At 36.5% G+C, this 22542-nt stretch overlaps 1 protein-coding gene across 1 annotated transcript in view; it reads left to right on the top strand.

Annotated features, from left to right (window-relative positions):
* The window catches only part of brwd3 (bromodomain and WD repeat domain containing 3), a 36180-nt gene extending 15038 nt beyond the window's left edge, over positions 1-21142 (top strand). Inside the window, exons 18-40 of the mRNA XM_042340660.1 lie at positions 471-656; positions 1818-2001; positions 3419-3512; positions 4019-4156; positions 4574-4650; positions 5066-5237; positions 5504-5620; positions 6108-6215; positions 7401-7525; positions 8231-8313; positions 9197-9308; positions 10058-10119; positions 10465-10620; positions 10794-10914; positions 11015-11140; positions 11267-11345; positions 11826-11879; positions 12411-12560; positions 13266-13445; positions 13829-14106; positions 15892-15986; positions 16142-16300; positions 17911-21142. Coding sequence (XP_042196594.1) covers positions 471-656; positions 1818-2001; positions 3419-3512; positions 4019-4156; positions 4574-4650; positions 5066-5237; positions 5504-5620; positions 6108-6215; positions 7401-7525; positions 8231-8313; positions 9197-9308; positions 10058-10119; positions 10465-10620; positions 10794-10914; positions 11015-11140; positions 11267-11345; positions 11826-11879; positions 12411-12560; positions 13266-13445; positions 13829-14106; positions 15892-15986; positions 16142-16300; positions 17911-18506 — 3452 coding nt within the window. The 3' untranslated portion in view covers positions 18507-21142. The remainder of the gene's footprint in view (positions 1-470; positions 657-1817; positions 2002-3418; positions 3513-4018; positions 4157-4573; positions 4651-5065; positions 5238-5503; positions 5621-6107; positions 6216-7400; positions 7526-8230; positions 8314-9196; positions 9309-10057; positions 10120-10464; positions 10621-10793; positions 10915-11014; positions 11141-11266; positions 11346-11825; positions 11880-12410; positions 12561-13265; positions 13446-13828; positions 14107-15891; positions 15987-16141; positions 16301-17910) is intronic.
* The last annotated feature ends 1400 nt before the right edge of the window (positions 21143-22542 follow it).

A 22542-nucleotide genomic window follows, 5' to 3' on the forward strand; every position in this document is an offset into this window, starting at 1 on the left:
GGAGCTGTATTTCACTTCAACATTCGTACTTACAAAGCCAACATCTGTATTATAGCATTAATTCCTTAATTGCTTCGCATTTAATAATAATAATCCTTGCATTTGATATAACGCTTTTCACGTCGGGAGGACGTCCCAAAGCGCTTCACAGAACACACTGTAAAGTGAATTGACTGTATATTTGTGGGCGAATGCGGCAGCCAATTGCGCACAGCAATGTCCCACAAACAGTCGAGATTGAAAATGACCAATTTTTTATTATTGTTTTTGGTTTTGGAGGGATTATTATTAGGCGTGTGGAGTAAGGAAACTTGCCCAAGGTTTTGCCCTGCCTGGAATTGAACTCAGGTCTCTCGCTTGCAAAGCGAGTGCTCTAACCACTGAGCTACAGGACTCCACTTGGATGATGAGGGGATAGGATTTCTGAAATGGAACTGTCTGTCATTAAGTCAATTTGTGTCTTTTCCTAGGGGATGGTGAAGTTGTGGAACAAGTCATTAGCCAACAGACGGATGATCAGTACGAGAACGGACAGGAACCCAGTGTTCTTGATGACGTCATTAGGGAGCTCCAGCGAGAACATGACCTGAGGCAGGGAAATGACAGAGCGGCTCAACAGAATGCTCCATACAGCAGATCAAATTCAGGGAACAGTGGTGGGTAATTTTGTAGCCGCAAAAGTGGGGTGGGGGGGTGGGGGAGAGAATCAGCGCTCCTATTTTTAGCCAGTTTTTGGTGTAGTCAATGACCTTGTCTCAACGGTGCAGTTATACTGGTCCTTTCACAGAAAGGGAAGTTAATAAACCCATGTTTATAAAAAGTTAGTAAACTCATAATCTTGGATTGAGGACAGAAATAATGGTCTGTATTGATCTGCTTCAAAGATCTAAGAGAAGATTGTCTAATGCCTGATTTTGAAAACAGTTGTTTGAACTCGAATGCTTTCAAGATTGTAATGTTGCTGCATAATGGAGGCAGTACATCAGGAGAATGCCTAACCATAGACCTCGTGTATGACGCTGCAGGATATGAAAACCCACAGGAATTACTTAAGATTCAATGCTGAGGGTATCGAGCTCAGGATTAGTGTTAGCATCCTGTTTGCTTGAAAATGCTTGATTCTTTGTGTTTATTGTGAAGACTTTTTTTGGTAATCAAAAAATCAGAACATAACGCAATGCAGGAACTGCTTTCCACAGCTAATCAGTTCCAGATAACTGGACCTAACCTGTCAACTATAAATGCCTTGCATGACCATACACCTCAAAAGGTTAGATTTACATTCAAGCTCAACAATGCAAGAATGTCCCAGGTATTCATCCAGTGGTCTGGGTAGATGTGACTTAAATGAGACTGTTACTACAATAACAACAACTTGGACTTATACAGCGCCCTCCACACCAGATAGCATCTCAGAGTGCTTCAAAGTAACAGATCCTGGGGCCAAGACGGGGAGGGGGAGGAAGGTGACCAAAGGCGTGGTCGAAGAGAAAGGTCTTAAGCAGAGACCTGAAAATTGGAAGAGAGGGGGCAAGGTGAAGGGAGTGAGGAAGGGAATTTCAGATACAACCACATTTTCCTGCACAGCAAACCTTGTGTTGCCTTGGGTGCTTTCAGAACCGATGCTTTTGGTTAAAAGATCAGAGGAGTTATAATATCTTGAGGTATTTTAAATCCCCCCCCCCAAGATATTTTGCTTGATGATTAAATGTGAATTTTTGGCTGCTTCATTGTGATTTGCTTCTGTAGCTATATGTAGCTGATTTTGGTATAGTTTCTGAAACTATATTTAAAATAGAACTGTTCTACTTCTTTAGCCTTGCGGAATCCAAACTTAGATGTGCTTTCTCCACCAAATGTTGGGCTTCGACGGAGTGGACAGATTGAAGGTGTTCGACAAATGCATAATAATGCCCCTAGGAGTCAGATGGCTACAGAAAGGGATTTGATGGCTTGGAGCAGAAGGGTTGTGGTCATGGAACTTCCCTTAAGAATTAGCAGGTACGAATTGCTTATCAAGATTCATATAAGAGCATAAATAGCTTTCCGTTTAATTTTGTTTAGTGCAATTTATCAATGTGGTCTTGAACATCATTGCCATTGTACATTTTAGAAGTGATGTGCCCAACAAATGGACTAACCTTAAGTAGCAGTGATAATATAATAATACTTACATTTTATAGCGTCTTTTCACGTCGGGCGGAAGTCTTAAAGCGCCTCACAGGATATATTGTGTATTTTGTAGGCCAATTTAATTGCCAATTTGCGCATAGCAATGTCCCACAACAGCCATGAAGTGAATGACCAATTTTATTTGGGAGAATTGTTGGCCACGACACTGGGAGAAACTCCCTTCTCTTTTTGAATAGTGCCATGGGATCTTTAACATCCACCTGAACAGGCAGACGGGACCTCGGTTTAACGTCTCATCCGAAGGACGGCACGTCCAACGATGCAACAAACCCCCAGCACTGCACTGGAGTGTCAGCCTGAATTATGAATTCACAGTCCCAACATGGGGCTTGAACCCACAACCTTCTGACTCAGAGGCAAGAGTGCTATCAACTGAGCCAGGCTGACACCCAAAGTATGTGTACTTCAGTTTGGTTTAAGGCCTTTAGTTGCACACGTATTCTTTGTGGCAGTATGTGGTTTGCTTTTCAGTAAAGAGTTGTAAATGCCCAGAAAAGATTGTACACAGCTCCAAGAGGGAGAAATGGGACTGTTACAATAACATTCAAAATACCTGTCAATCAAGTAATTCTCCCCAAGTGTATCTTTCCGGTGTATTAACTGGGAAATAACTTCCCTATTTTGGAAGAAGATCCTAATAGGTGTATACAGTAGAATTCCAGGTGTATACTCTTATCATGTACTTCATTAGAATGTTTGTGGAAGTTAAATGTTTGTAGCAGTTGACCCCAACATTTACCTACCATAAAATCCGAAGTGTGTAGAAAGCTGGTTAGCTTACCTCAAAACACCAGCTGGCTTTTAGCACACTGTAATACATCTTGGTCATCAGGTCACTGCGGTGGAGATGATGTTGGAGGGTTTTGAAGATATTGGATGAAGGTAATTTCATTCTAGAATAATAATTTTGTAGGAATAGTTGTATTCAAATAAAAGCTTTATTCTCCTTTTCTCCATAATAAAGCTCATTCTTGTACAAATTGTAGATATTAAAGTATTCCTGAATAAAGATTTGATTATATGTTACCTGTTGCAATGATCCTAAACAGATGATGCATTAAAAAGTTCAAGAAGAGTATAATGTTTCTTTCAAATAAACATAAATTTCCTTAAAGAACTAGTTGAATAGTCTTTCCTTATCTCTTTGATCATTGTAGAAACAAATATGATTTGTAAATTCAACCTGCATAGTGCATAATAGTGACTAATAAAATTTTCCTCTCAGATTTCAGGAAGAGCTGCGATTTTCTAAAGGCGAGTCAGAAATTAATCTGTATACAACAGAAAAGAAACGCAAACCACAGCAACCAACACAGAAGGTAAAGAGAGGCTTGTGGTCAGCGGTGGCGTAAAAACTTGTTTTCTTCAAAGTTCTGACAACTTCAATGTCCACATGTCTCCGGCATCCTATGTTGCTTGTCTGGAGATATGAGGTTGGCTGAGTTTCTAGCTTTAAATGTTGATCTTTCTGAAATGGTCATAACAAAAGTTGTAATGTAATCCCAGTGCTGATAAATTGACTTACACTTTTACAAAAGAAAAAAAACGCAAATCTTTGTGGTCTTCTGTCAACCTGTTTTTATTCTTAATCTTCACTGTTGCTAAAGCACAGATCATGGGCAGTATGATTATTCTAGGATTTGTGCATTATAGTATTTTGATAGGAAACAAATGTGTATGTGACATTAAGATGATCAGATAATTGGGAATGACCAGACAAGGTAGCTGTGTTTGAGAACAGGCATGTATAGAACATAAGGAGTGTATCATTTATTTATATTGTTAGCAGGAGAAAATATAACCTTGAATATTGTCTCCTTTGCAGATCGATGGCCAGGATTATTTTCAACGCTCAGGGAGGCGGGCTCAACGCCGAAACCAACATTCGTACCAAACCAGATCAACTGTAGTACGGCGTCTTCGAATTACCCGGCGACTGGAAGAAACTAATAATTCTTCAGAGGTCAGTAGAATGAAGATTTTAACGTGACTGGTAAATTCTTTTATCCGATTTACATGTCTTACTGAGTATGATTCACCGCCAATTGTTTGCCGTTTCCTTACGTTTTAGCTCTAGTATCTGTAGTTTCACAAAAGTTCTTTGTAATACCAGTCTGATTCAGCCAGACTTAATGAGCTTCTGGGCATTTTTAAATTCCATTTTTCAGATGTGAATCACTTGGCAGCTCATCTGTTTTACGCAATGTTAAGGAAAGAAATCTGTTTAATTACAACAACTTGAAAAGACAAGTTGCTGCTTCAAATCAACATTTCTTTTTTATACTGTCACGTCATTTGTGCTTTTGTTTAAAACAAAACTAAACCTCAAACTATGGGCCAGTTTTGAAAATCAGAAGGTCTTTTGTTTTTATGCAAACAGGAAATTGAGACAGTAGATGGAAGTGATGGGTCCTCTGATGAGGCTGAAGAAGAGTGGCAGAGTGAAAGCACTTCAAGGTAAATATAACTTCAATAAGTAAAAATCTGAAATGTAACCATTTAGTTACATTTTATTTGTCATTTTTATTTACGCAAAGCCTAACTGACCTACACAGTTTTCTGGCTACGGTGTAGATTTGGGTTTAATTTTTTTTAATATAGAAATGTTCCCTACTCTTCTGAAATAAGATTGTTTTAAATATGGTTCATCAGAATTTGTTAACATTGGTTGGTTAAAATCCCAAAGTAGCTACTAAACGTAATCTGTTTCGTTCAAATAAAAACTATTTTAGTTTTGATAGGACATTTGGTGATCCAATACAAACATAATTTGCAAGGTATTGGATAACTAATTGCAAACTTCTGTTGGTTTTCTAAATGTTGATAGAATGTTTTAAACTAAAAATATTCCTTTTTTTTTGTTTACATACAGTGACTCTTCAAGTGAGTACTCGGATTGGACAACTGATGCTGGTATTAACCTCCAACCACCCAAGCGATTAGTGAGGCGAGCCGTACGGCACATCAGCAGCAGCTCGGAGGATGAGAAAATGGAAGGAAGATTACCTGTAAAACGCAAGAAGCCCAAACAATCAAAACAAAAGGTAAATAAAGATACTACTTGCATAAGTTTGGAGGAGTTCACTGATATACTTTTTGGTCATCAGATCTTTGTTTTTCCATGATTGACAGTGACTTGTCCATCTCAATTAAGCAGCTTGTGTTGAACATTTAATAGGAGCTTAAATTTTCTGTTTTGTACTGGAAATATTTAGATATATAGAAATGCATAACATTTCAAACAAAGACTAGCAGCTCAGCAACTAAGATATTACAGGTAAAATTTGATGTGAATTATGATCATCTGCAGAAGCCAAGTGAGCTCCGTGCAGTGGAGGGTGAGCCAGCTGAGGAGTGGATACCCCCAGCTTGGATCCGAGATGCAGTACCCCGTAGGTCTCCGTTTGTCCCTCAGATGGGGGATGAGGTGAGTTTTTCTTTTGAGGCACATAATTCCAGATGTTTGCTTTTAGAATTGAGAGTTCTTGCAGGAGTTTCCTGAAATACTATTCTTCAGAATTGTCCCATCAGAAGAAATGTTTTCTTCTATGCAACCAAATTACTGTGTTGACTTGCTGAGTCAAGCTCTGCAGGCACTTACCATTAGGACTTTAGCAATTTTATTTGAATCCAGACGATTATGGAGAGTCTTTGGGTGCAGTCCTGTGCCTACTTCTATTTTTTATTATTATTATTGATCTATTATTTTGCCCCAAAATTTAGCTGAGACCTTTGGGTTTATATAGCTCAATGGAGTAGTTTTTTTTTTAATCAACTGAACCATTGAGGGAAGCTAAACACATATCTGAGTTTTCACCACAGTTCACAACAAAATGTTTTTGATCAATATGACAGTTGGATAGAAAATGGCTTCCTTTACAAGACATTAACTGAAAATTATCTATTGTTTGTAGGCTGTGTATTTTCGTCAAGGGCATGAAGCATATATTAAAGCAGTTAAAAAAGCAAAAATTTACAGTGTACACCTTCAGAAGCAACCATGGAACAAAATGGAACTCAGGGTATGTATGGTTGTTTATAGGGCAAGCCCATTCTTCTACATGTTCCTTGGTCCTACATATATTGTATATTGGTGACTCCTTTACATCTTGTTACTCTGCTTTATGTCTTAGAACAGTTGGTAAGAGGTCACGTCAGACCAGATATTTTATGTTCAACTTCTCCAGTTGCAACCATTGACATCAATAGGAATGTTGGTAATGGGTAGAATTCTTTTTTTTTAGAGCTTTAAAACTGAACCGTGTATGGCTAACAAAATAGAACTGTTCTACTTCTTTAGCCTTGCGGAATCCAAACATAATGTTTAAAATTATGGGTTAGTTTGCTTGATTTTTAGAAGTTTAGGGTTAGGTAGAAGTGTATTTTTCGTGCTAAGAAAAGTACATTTCACAACAAATATCTATCACAATTTTTGCCAAACCAATCCTTGACTCCGTTTCATGAAAATAATGCACTTAAACTTTAAAGTGCAGAGCACTATTACTTATCAAATGTTTTGGGTGAAAGTGTAGCGTTTTGAGTAAATTATTAAATTATCATCTACACATACAAAATGAAATTTAAGTATTCATATATTCCAGATACCATTACCTACATGTTTCACCTTCCCAACCACCTTCTCTTATGCCAACACAACTTGTTCGTTGGCAGGAATGTGGGAAATCTATCGTTTCTGATTGACTGAGTGGAGCACACATGCCAGTTTTGATATGGGCTTCAAATGTTAGTATAAGTTTGACTCTAAAGGTTGCAGTAACTACTCATTTAAAAAGAAGTATTTGGGAAGTTTTGATTGATTGTTGTGGTAAGTTATTTTAGGAGAGTATTCCATTTAATTCCCACCAAACTAGTAATCTAGCGCTCCACAGTCGTATATAGTACAGAACTTATGTTGAGCAAGTTACAATTATAGGTGTAATATACCAACTCTCAGGCAGCAGAAAGCAGTACATTGTGTCAAACGTACAGCCTGTGATATTTGGATTCAAGTTCCCTGAACTATTGAATACTAAAATACAACAGAAAGCTTAAAATAAATTAGAAGTTTTGATAATATAACGACCACATTACAATTTCTGCCATGTTTTACGTTGAAAATTATAAACCTTGTATCCATTTTTAATGCTGCAATCAAATGTTACATTTTCACGTCTGAATACTTTTTTACTTTCTATTCCTAAAAATAGGAGCAGGAATTTGTGAAAGTTATTGGAATCAAGTATGAAATTGGGCCACCTACATTATGCTGTCTGAAGCTTTCTCTTTTAGACCCCATCACTGGCAAAATGAGTGGAGAATCTTTCTCTATTAAGTAAGTAATTTTCTAATAATTTCACCATAGCTCAAAAGTGCACATTTGTCCTGGTGAAGTGAGAATGCTAAACTTCAATTGTTTACTTGTAAACAGAACCTTTAGCTTTGTTTATTTTAGCAGCATACCTGGTTCAGAAGTAAAGAGTTTGTGGAATTATCATTTTATGTAAATTGGTATCCATAATTGTTTTTGAGAGAGAAGCTGGAGGGGCGGGCCAGAGAAGGTTCAATAGCATTGAGTCACAGAGTGAAACGTTCATACTCTTATGTTCCTAATCTCAAACATGGGGATATATTGATTGGAGGTAGAAATAAGGTACAAAAAAAAGGCTGTTTCAACACGATAAAGCGGCATACAACCAGCCACTGAAGAGTTTGTTTGGAAGTAATCGCATGCAACTCAGAATTTAAACTTCTTTTAATAGGATAGCTAATTTGTTTTTGACTAAATAATCTAAAACACATTATTACATGTGTTTTATTTAGTACTCTTGCAGAATTATACATTTGTTTAGCACTTGTTGCATAAAATTGCTGTTCTGGTACAGGTGTTTCAACTTGTTTCCCCAGAGACCCAACTTAAAACTTAGTTTGATTTTTAATCTTTAAAACTTCTTTTTTAAACTGAATATGTGAATGCTCAAACCTTGTAATGGTGATACTTGCCAGTGCCACTGTACCTAATATTTTCTTCATTTCTCAGGTATCATGATATGCCAGATGTCATCGATTTCTTAGTGTTGCGTCAGTTTTACGATGAAGCAAAAAACAGAAATTGGCAAGTTGGTGAGTTTTGCTTGGTACCTATGTTTTTCTTAATTTAAGATTGTATGGCTATCTATACGAGGATCCATGTGTGGATTGGGTTATTGCTGTTGTCACTGAATTTGCCAGCCAAAAATAGCTGAAATGTCATGTTTTGCTATATAACCTTTATCACCTGTCTCAAACGTGCTAGTAGCTGCAGGAATCTTTTTGGTTTTTAAGATTTCAGTTTACTCAGATTGTTGTCGTTACATTTTGATGAATTTTCTTCTTAATATTTCTTTTTAGGAGGAGAATTATATTACTTAAGATCAAACCTTAGTTTCTAATGGGAATAATTAAACTTAGTATAATGGGATCTGAGACAAATGTTCACTTTGAGTTTCAAACACTTTGCACATAATCTGTCTCCCAATATCATAGTTAAAGCTCTGCTACAGAGTGGTGAAATTGAAACAAAAGAACTATACATAAGGCAGTAACCAAGCTTCAAACTTGGAAAATTGCTGAACATTCATGGGAAACATAAGCCTAATTTTTATTATTGCTTCTTAATTTTTGCTGAACTATTTTGAATTCCTTATTGTGATCATCTCAAATGCAAGGATTCTTATCTTCTGCTTTTCCTGCATGCAAATAAACCTGCGCTGCTTCATTTTGTTCCCCTCAGAATGATTGTAAATCAAGTAATGCATTCACTACAGACTTGTCTCGATACATAAGTATAATTCTGTCTGAGCACGGCACCAGTTTGTTAGATTCTTACTAAATCTTTTGAGTTCTCCTTGACAAAGAACTTCTTTGTCCTATCACAGAGATGCGCATTCAGGTGAACATTAGATTGCAATCATTATTAAGTATTCCTTAGGAGTAGAATATTTCAACTTGACTGTTACCTTACCAGGGGACAGATTCCGCAGTATAATAGACGATGCCTGGTGGTTTGGTTCAGTGGAGACCCAGCATCCCTTTCAGCCCGAATATCCTGACAGTTTATTCCAGTGTTACAATGTCTGGTAAGACACTTATTTTCTTTCTGTTATCTATAATACCACTATTAAGAATTCTTTGATTTAAACAGAGTACGGAATGTGGTGAAATGAGATGGGTTCAGAACATTCACACCATAAACCAAGGAATCATTTTAATTCGACGTCCACTCAGTACTGCAGAGAAAGAAAAATGCAGTTTTCTCTTGGTCTAAAAGACACTGGATTCTCTCTCTCGTCTCTATATGTGTTAGTTTCTGAGATAAATGATTGTGATTCAGAGCAACTGTATCTATTGGAACTCATGGTCTCAGCAGTGGGCAGGTGATATGATGCTAGGCAATTAAAAGGGGATCTGGAAGAAATATATACACAATAGTAATAATGTAGCATTATTTTTGTCCTTTGTTCTTGAAGAGTATGGATGTACAGTGAACCTGTGGTGTACCAGAGGTGTGGTTGACTTATGTGCCTTCATACCAGAAGCTCTTGGTGTGCCAGCAACTGTTTTTAAGTAGCAATGGAGTCCCTCTTGTTTCATTTACTAAAAGTGGGAGAAAGCATCAGGTGAAGATTTGGGAACACCATACTTGAAAAATGCATTGGACACATTTAGAGTTTGATTTAAAATGAATACTTGCTTGCCTGATAATAGACTGCTATTTGGAGTGCCTTTAGCCAATAACTGCAAATTTCACTCTTTGTGTCTTATGCTTTTTGACAGATCTTTGTATCTCTTATCCTTTTTAAAGCTAAATTTGATATGTTCTTTCTAGCTGGGACAATAGTGAGTTGGAAAAGATGAGTCCCTGGGACATGGAACCAATTCCTGACAATGGTAAGATGGCTTTAATTTTTTTAAAACTCGTCAGTAATTTCCAATAGTTCAGTATTAGAAATAGTAATTCCTCTGCATACATTTAGTATCCCTATACATACAATAACTAAATTGTTCAAAGATTACTGTGTGACATCAATCAATACAAATTTGTTCAAATGTTAATGGAGAGACCCATGGTTGTGGAAGTTTGCTAATAAGTACAACCTTGCTTTAGAGGTGGCAGTGTTTCTTAACCTGATTTTTAATTGATTTGTCTTTTGCTTTTTTTTAAAACGAAGTATGTGCTTAGTACAACATTTAGTACAGGTTCTCTGATTCAACTTGGTGTGTGGTCATTTGCAGCTACCTACCCTGATGAAGTTGGTTCTAGTGTTCCGGTTGATCCAGAGGAAGTTAAAAACTTGTTATATAAACCTCAGGATGGTGAATGGGGTTCCTGCAGTATGGATGAAGAATGTGAACGTATTATTCAGGGAGTCAATCAACTACTTACACTTGGTATGATCCAGCGCCTTCAGAGTTGCTTTAGAACATTGCAGCTTTTCTTTAGTTTGAAAAAGATCAAATATACTGTTTCTGCGATTGTTTACTTCAAATATTTTATAAATAGTACCATTCTTGGTTTATGCAATAATGTATGCATTATTAGGCACCATTGATTTGTTTTACAGAAATAGCTGCACCATTTTCTGCACCAGTGGATCTTTGTGCCTACCCATTGTATTGCACTGTGGTTTCATATATGACTGATTTCAACACCATCCTCAAGAAATTAGAAAACCGTTTTTATAGGTGGGCATCGTATTGCTTAAAATCTGTTGGCACTTCAGTGATGATAAACATTGTGTTAGATTTGAATGAAGTATGAATTTAACTTTTATCTGAATTCTAGGAGAATCTCTGCACTGATATGGGAAGTGAGATACATTGAACACAATGCTAGGACTTTCAATGAGGTTGGCAGTCCTATTGTGAAGTCAGCCAAGATGTGTACTGATGTGTTACTTCTGTTTATTGGGTGAGTTGGTGATCTCACTATGCCAAATAATTGCAACAAACATTGACACTCACAATGTATTCATACTGTAGTTGGTTTAATTTTTCTAATTTATACTGCGGTTGGTTTAACCTTTTTCCTGTTTAGTGACCAAAGCTGCACTAATATACTGGAGCTGTATGATAAAATTAAGACTGAGGAACATAGCAGTGATGAAGATGATGAGGTAAAATATATTCCCAAGAGTTTGGATAATTAACTTCTTTGCATTATTTGTCAAATTATGTCATTTTGTATTCTTTAATCCATGCTGTCATTTCAGCCAAGGAACTTGTTCTGAAAGTTTGTGTGGTGGGCTGGACTTGAGTTTTAAGACCTTAAATTGAAAATGAAAGTTGTAACTGCAAGAAAAGGGGAAAATAACTTGCTGCCTCGTATGTAAAATAGAATATATCTGCAATCTGCATTTAATTATTAGCTAAATGTCTTATTGTACTAAGAAACTAATTGAATGCTTAACATGAACCCAAAGCCATACACGTTCAATGAGGTCAGCAGCATTTTTTGTGGTATACATAGAATTTCGAAACTGAAATATGCATTAACATACAGAAAATGTGTGTAAATGTTATTTGTCAACAAAGATGCATTTCTTAAAAGATCACATGGGTGTAAATGATGTTTATAATTAACTATTTTTAATTAGGAAGCTGGAACAGATTTGGATTCTGATGCTCCTGGAACTTCTTCAGACAGAATGGTGAGAATATAAATGCTTCTTATAAAATTCCTTCCAAGTATTTGTCATTTTTTTAAAAAAAGGAGGGTTAGCTAAGATATTGGGGATGTTTTGTTAAACTTCTGAACTAGTAAAAGCATTGCAGTAATCACAGATTGGTTATTACAAATCTGTTAGACATTTGCTGATCCAGATACTAATATACAGTTTGACATGGAATGTATATTTATATACATTTTATATAAAAACTGAATATTCTTAAATGTTCCAGCATATTTCTTATCTGATCTTTTCCCTCTTCATTCAATGTCATGCCTCAGAATGAAGAGTCCACATCAGAAACCTCTTCATGATGTATCTTTGTCTTCACACCACAAGCACTTCAGTGGTGTTGGAAGGGATTTGCTTTATTTTTATTTTTCCCTCCCAAATGTTTCTGTGTTGGTCGGTCTTTGGGAAAAATAATAAAATTTAAAACTGCTTTGTAGTTATGGTAGAAATTAGTATTATACATTAGACTTTAGTTTAATTTCTTGGTTTATTTTATCTTAGCATCGGCTTCCAAGACAACTGAACAAGAGACCAGCAATGTGTGTTGATGTGAACGCTTGGAAAGAACAATGCAGAGAATTTCTGAATTTCCTCATTCAGTGTGAAGACTCTGAACCCTTTCGGCAACCAGTGGACCTCTTTGCATATCCTGTATGACTTTATTTTGGGAATTATTTTAGAATGCAGGATAATTATAATATAGTGTTTGCTAATAAAAAGGTACTGTAGGCGAGTTGAACAGTGAGCCATAGGCAGATGGGAATCATGCTTATGAACAAGACAAAGATGTTTAATAAGTGGTCACTCAGTTTGCATTGAGAAAGTATCATGAGCAGCAAATACATTGTTCTGCATTAGAGGTGATGTATGTAAATTGATTTAAATGTTTGAGTCCTCTGGAAGTGGAGTAAAAAGAAATTAAAAGCTTGATGCTGCATCTGCTACAGTTAGCAGTGATGGTAGACTGCAGTGCCATTGTAGACCTTACAAACTCCTAACCCAGTGCAGATTTTTAGCTTCCAGTTCAAACCAAGTAATTGGAGCTTTGCAAGGTGATTGAAGCAGTACGTTACTATGATTCATTAAATTGCTGATGAAATAATTTACTTTTTATTTTCAGTATTGAGGATGAATGCATTCATCAATTAATCTTTTCTGTGTTGCTATGTTGATAAGAGCAGGTGTTTGTCGCCTGATCATCAGTTATCAGTTACTAGTGTATAATTGGATGGATCATTGTACTGCAGATTTCACTCGAAATTACTTAACTAGACCAGAAATTACAGCACTCGTCTTTTAGAAAAAATAACGTCTTATTATCAAATATTGAATTTCTTACGCCAATTCCCTCCACAGGACTACAGGGATATAATAGATACTCCAATGGACTTCGGCACTGTGAAAGAAACCATTGAAGAGGGAAATTACAAAACTCCTATGGAATTCTGCAAAGATGTTCAATTAATTTTCAGCAACTCCAAAGCCTACACGCCCAACAAGAAATTAAGGGTAAAGCGAATATTTTCTTTTGGAAAGGTTTGTAAGATGTTTACTGCTAATCTTTCCACACTGGGAGATTAATTTATGAAAAGCATCCACATCGTTGTTTAGTTATTTTTCTGATTCATTTATTTTATGAGCTTCTTGTTCGTAAATTATAAGATCTGTTTATATTGTTCCGAAATAATTTTAGTGATCTTGGGAGTATTTTTTGATGGTGTTCTATTTGCAGTGGATAATGTATTAATCACAAGAAATAAACAAAAATGTACTTATGAAAATACTGCTGGCTTATATTAACACTATCTGGATCTAAACATTTTTGACTGCTTGTATCCTGAAGATTGGAAATCCTGTGTTTTTTTGCTGTAATGTAAGTTGTAGATATTTATTTGCTGCGATTTTCTTTTCTCTTACAGATATACAGCATGACACTCAGGTTATCAGCCTTATTTGAATCGCAAATGAAAAACATCATCTCTGATTATAAGTCAGCCTTGAAGTGCCAAAATAAGAATAAACCGAAGCGAAAGTACAGGAAACGATTTAGGAGCAGCAGCAGTGGTAGCAGTAATAGTAGTAGTGATAGCAGCAGCAGCAGCAGTAGCAGCGACAGCAGCAAAAGCAGTAACAGCAGCAAGAGCAGTTCTCGGTCCAACTGTAAGAGCTGCTCACACTGTAGCAGCAGAGCATCCAGGTAAGAAAAAAAAGTTTAAATATTCTGTGTGCCTCGCTAGCATATGCATTTCTACAAATAAATAATAATAATCCTTGCATTTGATATACTGCCTTATGTCTTCAAGATGTCTCAAGTGCTTTACAGAATATACTGTGAAGTGAATTGACCATATATTTTGTTGGGGAAACGCGGCAGCCAATTGCACACACCAGTGTCCCACAAACAGGCATGGATTTTTTTTTTTTTGAAAGAACTATACCCCCCAGAAAAGCGATCCGCCAATCGACCAACAACTGGGTTCCTACTTACTGCTAGGTAAATAGAGGTATGTGGAGTAAGGAAACTTGCCCAACATTTTGCCCTGCCAGGAATCAAGCCCAGGTCTCTCGCTTGCGAGGCGAGTGTTTTAACCACTGAGCTACAGGACTTTTATAATGAATAAAAATAACCAGGGACACTTACAACACAAATGCTATGACTGGTGCATATAAGTTCAATCTGCTGTGCGTGTTCTGAAACACTGCAGTGTTCAGCACTCCCATTTTCTGTTTTTAATTAATAATTCAGCTACTTTTGGGAAAAGGTTTTGCCTTGCATGTCATGAGTTTGAATTCAACCATTTCCATTTACTGGGAATATGAAATGTGTTAATTTTACATCAAAATGCAAATACTCTTAAGATGCAATGTTTTTATTTCTGCAGGGCTAATTGATTAGTATGTTTCTTTGGTGACTCTCTTCCTGCTTCTGATACAATGGCAAAATCATTTTTTTTAAACATATGATGGGCTTTAACAAAAACTCACCTTTTGCATGAAGGGCACTATATTTTTATGTTCTATATAATATATATGTGGAGTCCTGGGTTTGATTCCCGGCAGGGTGAAACCTTGGGCAAGTTTCCTCACTGCACACACCTGATAATAATCCCTCAAAAAAAAATAATGAATTGGTCATTTAAATCTACGACTGTTTGTAGGACACTGTTGTGCGCAATTGGCTGCCGCATTTCGCCCACAGATATACAGTCGATTCATTTTTCAATCTATTCTGCAAAGCGCTTTGAGAAGTCCAGAAGACGTGAAAAACGCTATATCAAATGCAAGGATTATTATATATGTGTGTATATGTGCGTGTGGTGTGTGTGTGTGTATACATATACATATACACACACGTATGCAAGCTGTTGTTGTCCTTTACATGCAGTGTATCAAATATCCAGATACTTAAACCTACAGTGGGTTGATGTCAATAATAGCTGGGGTAGTGAGTGCTGCTGGAATTCACCTGGACAGCAGAGTTAGGGTGCTTAATTACGCTTTCATTTCTCATCAATCAATTCTTGGGAGTGTGAAAGTGAGGAGGGGGAAGGGAAGAGAAACAAAATCAGAAACCAGTGATCAGAATCATTTTAAATGTGATGTTTCCCCCAATGATCCCACAAGGTAGTACCAAGAAAAACAAACTGGAATTTAACAATGGCATAATTTTCACGTTCGAAAACTGGCAGTTTTGAAAGCTACTTCACATCACTGTGTCAGAGTGTGAAAGGTTTTGCATTAGTTCGAACAACCAAAATTATACTTTTCAGAATAATATTTTTATTTGCAGAGGTTTCAGAAAATTACAAAAAAGATGAGATTAAGATCTTGAAATGGCTATAGAAACCACCCACCGAACTGTGGCAGAACCTCAATTTATCTAAATGGAGGGAGAGTGTCCCTTTATTATGGATAATAGAGGTTCTTGGGAAGTTTTTTTTATACCTGAAATATAATTTGAACAATTTTTTTTGTCCTCCAGCCTAGAGAACAAGCCAGCAAAGACTTCACCTAAAACAGAACTGAATACCTCACCGTCCTGTTCAGCTCGAGCCACCCCATCAAGATCATCTCAAGGTGAGAATCCAAATTCTAGTCAAAGTTAGCTTTCAGTCAATTGACTCAACTCAACGAAAGATTATTAATTTGTGCGCATTTCTAAAGCCCAGGTGCGTCAGTCCCACTGGTTGCTATTTGTAATTGCAAGTTCACTAACTGATTTTGATTTTCAGCTTCAGAAACCGATGATCCCTCAGGTTTACTCATTGATGAGGTTCAGACTCAGCAGCTGTTGCCACTCCCTCAGTGGGATGCACAGAGCCAGTGTGGAAGTGACTCAGAGCCTGGGAGCACCAGAGTAACCAGGAGCACAGCTACACCAGTGAAGCAAGGTGACAAAGCAAATTTTTATTTTGTAATTGATACGCCCACAAAATCTACTGTCAATTCACTTTACAGTATATTCTGTGTAGCACTTTGAGATTTCACAACGATGTGAAGGTGCTATATCAAATGCAAGGATTATTTTTATTGTATATTTTTATTGTGGAGTCCTGTAGCTCAGTGGTTAGAGCACTTGCTTTGCAAGCGAGAGACCTGAGTTCAATTCCAGGCAGATCAGGGCGAAACCTTGGGCAAGTTTCCTTGCTCCACACGCCTAATAATAATCCCTCCAAAAACAATAATAAAATTGGTCATTTTCAATCCATGACTGTTTGTGGGACATTGCTGTGCGCAATTGGCTGCCGCGTTCGCCTGCAAATATACAGTCAATTCACTTTACAGTGTTCTGTGAAGCGCTTTGGGACATCCTCCCGATGTGGAAAGCGCTATATCAAATGCAAGGATTATTATTATTAAAAGTTTGATTATGTTAGTCCAGTTGACTGGTGACAATTGCAACAAATTAGAAGCTGGCAGTATTACTAATAGCCCTGAGTGGGTTGTGCTAGTTGCACGTACTTGCAAGCTAGGTTGTTAGTTTGCAAAGAATATATCTTTGACAATGCCCTTGAATAATATTGCTGACTAAGTTGCTCAACACAAAATGGGTAATGAAGTGCAGTACAAATTCATATTGTATAGCCTTCACCATTTCACATACTTCAGCTCAAACTTCAGTGTCCACCTAGGTGATTTGGGTGACATTTTATTGTATTTTTGAAAGGCTGGATTTGCATTATAATGCAAATTTACATTTATGCAAGCACCTTTCATGGTGGGAGGATGTCTTAAAGCGCTTAGCAGAACAGGCTGGGCACCCAAGCAAGGGCTGGGGGCTGGGGAGGGGAAAGATGACCAAAAAGAAAGCACAGTCAAAGAGGTAGGTGTGGGTTTGTTCTGAAATTCAGAAAGAGTTTGTAAAAAATGAATACAACATTGAAGCATTTTACTGCAAACACGTCATAAACTTAAATCCATTGAACTTTCATCAAATCTTTAAACATTTTGATTTCAGTGTTTATTTCTGAAGTTTGCAGTGTGTTGCAAACAGTATTGAACAGAATGCACATTGCACAGAAGTTTCTAATTTAGTCTTTGGATAAAATGTTGTGACCGGTTTAATATTAAAAATGATATTAGAGGCTTGTAAGGGGCCATTTTTAATAATCCTTGCATTTGATATAGCTACAGTGCTGCGTAGTGACTGTATATGTAGACGAACCCAACGGCCAATTTGCACGCAATAGTGGCACTATTCAAAAAGAGAAGTCTTTCCCCCAATGTCCTTGAGATTGAACAATCAATCCTGGGATTGAAAAAAAAGTCAATTACCATTTTTTTCAATTTCAGGATTGATTGTTCAATCTTAAGGACATTGGGGGAAAGACTCTTCTCTTTTTGAATAGTGCCATGGAATCTCTAAAGTCCATCTGAAGGCTCTTCACTGTTTTATTCTAAAATTGGGAGTAATTCAATCAAAAGTTTACTCCCTCTGACCATTAGCTTCCCTTTAAAGGTAAAATAAGTATTTTGTATGTTTTGCTTTTTTCCTTCTCAGATGAATCCTCTAATGGTCCTCTCGTCAATGGTCATGGAGAGCAAACGTCTGCAAAGAGAAAGTTTATAAGTGACTCAGAGGAAAGTAGTTCAGACAATAGAAACAGTGGGGAGATGGAAGATATTCCACACTTGAACAGCAAAACGACAAGACCTGGTACAAGTTCTGAAAGTGGGTCAGAATTGGGTTCTGGTTCCAATAAAGACTGCATTGAAGGAGATCATGATTATAGTAAGATAGTAAGAAGAAAAGGGAAAGGAAATATAAAAATAAGCACAGGTGTAGGCAGAGGAAGAGGAAGAAGGAGAAAAGGCTTCAAAGGTTTCAAGACCATCAACAGAAATAAACGGGCAAGATTGTTGGACAATGATTATGGGTTTGAGGATGAGTTTTGTGCTGATCGGTTTGATAAACGGTCTACCATAACAACCAGAAACCAAGGTAGAAGGACAGTTTTATACAATGATGACTCTGATGATGATGATGGTTTCCTACCAGCTCATGAACCTCTAAACCTTGGTATGTCAAGATCAGGCAGGGTGCGACGGATGACCGAAAAAGCCAAGGCTAGTCACTTAATGGGATGGAGTCATTAATTGTTAAAGCAAAGAACTTTTTTTTTAAAAAAACTAAAGTGATTACATTTATACTGCAGGGATTATATATGCACATTATTTTTTACTAATTTATGTGGGGGAAGGGGATCTTCAGTTTTTTTTTTTTTTTTTGCAGTGGTGCTTATCCCAGTCACCCAGTGCACTTCAGTTTTCAGAACCAACTGCTGAGGCAAACCTCAAATGAAAGTGTAGCCTTAATGCAGTAAAAACTCAGCATCAGAATTAAATCTCTTATAATATGGAGTACCACGTGTATCAGAAACTTTGAAATCCATGGGTGGTTGTACACCATATAGCAGAAGCTTTTTAGTTTACCTTGGTCATTTTCAGCATATTTGGACAGAGTTCCTTATCTCAATTCAAACCGAACACTTGCAGAAATTATTCAGATTTTATGCCATAACTTCTTGCTATACAATAATAAGTCTGTCATGGTTTTGCACAATTCTTCCAGTATCAATGGCAGCTATTAAAGTTTACAGCATGAATATCCTTTCCACTAATTAAGGTTATGACTTATTTGCTCTGCACTGGCCATTTTTTGTTAAATTTAGAATTGAATTGTAATATATACAACATGTCCTAGCTTGTTTTTGTTTTAAAGATGGATTTAAAATTCACTAATAGATTTTGTTTTCCATTGATGGAGGTAATGAGCAAATACTGGTTGGTGCCTTTTGTAAATGTTGTTTGAGTTTTAAGTGTGTGAGTGAATGGTGTTTCACAAATGTTTGCATTCTGTATAAATTGAAAATGAAATTCAAAGCAAGCGGTGCCAATTGTTCCAATGTTTACACCCATCAGATACATGTAGAATTTAAATGTATATATCATTATAACTTTTTTTAAAAAACAGCTCTACTCGGTGCTTTCTACTTGCCACTACAGTATCCTTCAGCCAGCAATATGAGCTGTTGTGGATCACAGCCCGTTTGTTGCTCTGGTGGTACTGCCAGACCTTGATCATCCCAATAAAAGCGTAATTTGCAGAATGAGATTAAACCGGTTTTAAATCTCTTATAATATGGAGTACCTTACAGTAACTAGACACCCCATCTGGTACTTCAGCAAAACGTAGCTAATACGGATTGATTCAGGGATATGGTTTCAGCTTTGTTTAGCCACTGGTGATTTTTTTTCTCTCCCAGCATTTTACATTGCTTTCCATATTGATAGTCAATATACAGTACAGTTTTTTGCATTATATACTGCAGAAGCATCCAATGATATAGTGTGATATCTGTAGTTCTGAGGATTCACACTGACTCCAGAGCATTGATCCAGCTTTAAAAAAAATCCCAAATCTCACAATATTTGATTTGGCTTCACACCATCTGAATAAGAAGTTGGATTTGGAAATGTTCATTCCTAGCAACTGAGCACATGCATGTGTTAGAACTTGATTCCAAATACACGTATCTCCTGAAGAGAATCCTTCATTACAAGAAATGCCAGGAACCCCTTTAAAATATTTTATAAAGTATTTGAGCACATTAAGTATTATAAAAAAAATTATGGGCCCGTGTCCAATTTCAGCATTTTTTTAACGTGTGTTCAAGAACTGAGAGATTCATGTTAACACAGTCAACTGGTTTATTTATTTTATAATAATTTATAATAATCTTTGCATTTGATAGAGCATCTTATCACGTTGTTGAGACGTCTCAAAGTGCATTACAGAATATATTGTAAAGTGGATTGACTGTGCTTTATAACACGGTTAACACAAAGTGGATTAACACTTTTTAAAAAGGGATGCAACCATAAAGCTTTATAGACTAGCATTCTGGAGAAAAACTTTGAATACTGTAGGATTTTCTGAGAACCTGGATATACTGCACTGTATCTGCTAATTATCTGCAAATTATGCTAAGTTACATTTTCTTGCAGTTTGCATTTTCCATTGAATAAGATGGTATTTGCACCAGAGTAACATTTTTAAAATGATTTTTTAAAATCTAAAGTGCTTCACTAAAGTTGCTTGAAAAATTACAACCTACAGAGTTGTACAGAAATAATCTGTACTTGTCTATTTTTCTATAGATTCTGCACAGAGCACGAGTCCATATTTTATAGATAATGAGTCTTTGTAAACTCCTTTCTTTTTCTAAATATCCGAATCATGTCTGCACAATCAAAACACATTTTAAAAGGTTACTTGTTCAGAAGAGCTGTTGAGTGACAGCTCTAGTGAAACGCCTTATTGAATTCTTCACAGAATACGTTTTATGGTAGTAAATGCTTTCACCCCATCCCCTTATCATGCAGCACATTTTTCTAATTTATGAAAAATGCAATGTATTTTTAATTTCTCAGTCCTTGATGTAAATTTCAACCAAAATCTCCAGGTACATGGTACAAAATGGACCACATGCATTAAGTCAAATTTTCGAGGGACGTCTATTCACCAAATCCTTAATCTTGGTGTTCTCAGAAAGTCCCCTTTTATATACATATATATATTTTAAAAAGTTAGCATTTCAGGGATATTTTCTTGCCACACTGGCAGACCAAATGTAATATTCATATGCAATGAAATAATGTGAGTTTTAGTTGACAATTTTTCTACTGTAAAAAGTGTACATATGTAATCTGCTTTTGTTTATAAAATAGTTCCCACATTTGTGTTGAAAATGGTGTGAGTTCTTGTTTCTCCTTCTGAAATACTTTTTTTTAACATACTGATTTGTCTTCAAAAAACGTTTTTTTTTATGGCTCATTTCGGGTGGAGAATGGATTCAAAAATAATGTTCAGTGGATGAATGGCAAATGTCCTCAATTGTCTTAATACACTATTACAAAATGTTGATCCAACATTTAAATTCCTTCTCTTTCTCTCCCCTCCCACTGGCCTCAATTTACTGGCACAAAGTTATTACTATTTTCTTGTCTCACTCCTAGAAAACTGTTGGGAGTTGAAGGCCCTTTTTTTTTTATTTCATCCTTATGTGATGTCCTCCTTACAGGGTTTCATTGCTTGTCACAGTTTTGCCATTTATCTTCCAAAAATAGCATAGCACAAAAGACTGGGTCATCCTGTTCACGAGGTTGAGTCTCTCCAAGGATAGACATGGATCTCTCATGAAAATAAAAGTACAGATTTTTTTAAAAGCACATTTTTCAGGCTGATCTAAACGATAACTGCTGGTTCATGCATTGTCACAATTTTTTTATTGTACTTGAGGACATGGGCACATGCAATTCAGTTTCCTGCCAATTTCTGTCCTATCCATGGAAATCATTCTGACCAAGTGCTAGGTTTTAGTTACTGTGCAGGACTTGATTTAACAAACAGCAAAATGGCTTGATGGAAAAAGGCAAAGTGGGTATTCTGGAGAAATATGGTCAAATGAGCTGAAGGGTCTTCAATTGAACCTCAATTGTGAGTTGAGGAAATCTGATTTTGAATTTTTTTTAAAAAAAACGAGCATGAAAGGAGTTATGTTTCAAATTTCTGACTTGCAGTTGCTGTTCACCATTTGCGCTGATATAATCTTAAATTACTTGTTCTTATAGATGTGGTGAATTAGATATATAAGCATATATCCAATTGTCATTGACTAATGAACATATCCTTAAAAAAATAACCAATTGTAAAGTCCTTTCCTCTTTTTTGACACAAGATGGCAGCACTCTACTTCATAAATCACCAATGTTTAAAACTACTCCCTTGTTTAAACTCATCACAGTTCAAATGTGGAACACAATTTATATTACTTATGGTTTTTTTATGGCTTAGTGTCCAACTGTGTGTCAAGATATTTCAGAGCACTGCCTTTACAATCCAAAATTCACCTAATTTTATTCTGTGTCTGACTCCACTCCCTGGCATGTTCTGTTCTGCATTCAGAGAAGCAGCTAGGGCTGGTTAACAGTTGACCATAACCATCCACATTATACCTTGTGTTACACAAGTTTTAACAAAGTCACTACAACTGGTTATTGTGCTGTCCTTACAGTGACCAGTGATGTTTCAGATATAGTTACTGGGTGTATTACTTTGCACTCAGTAAAT

This window comes from Callorhinchus milii, unplaced genomic scaffold (genome assembly GCF_018977255.1).
Source record: "Callorhinchus milii isolate IMCB2004 unplaced genomic scaffold, IMCB_Cmil_1.0 Scaffold15, whole genome shotgun sequence".
In the NCBI taxonomy this organism is placed as follows: domain Eukaryota; kingdom Metazoa; phylum Chordata; class Chondrichthyes; order Chimaeriformes; family Callorhinchidae; genus Callorhinchus; species Callorhinchus milii.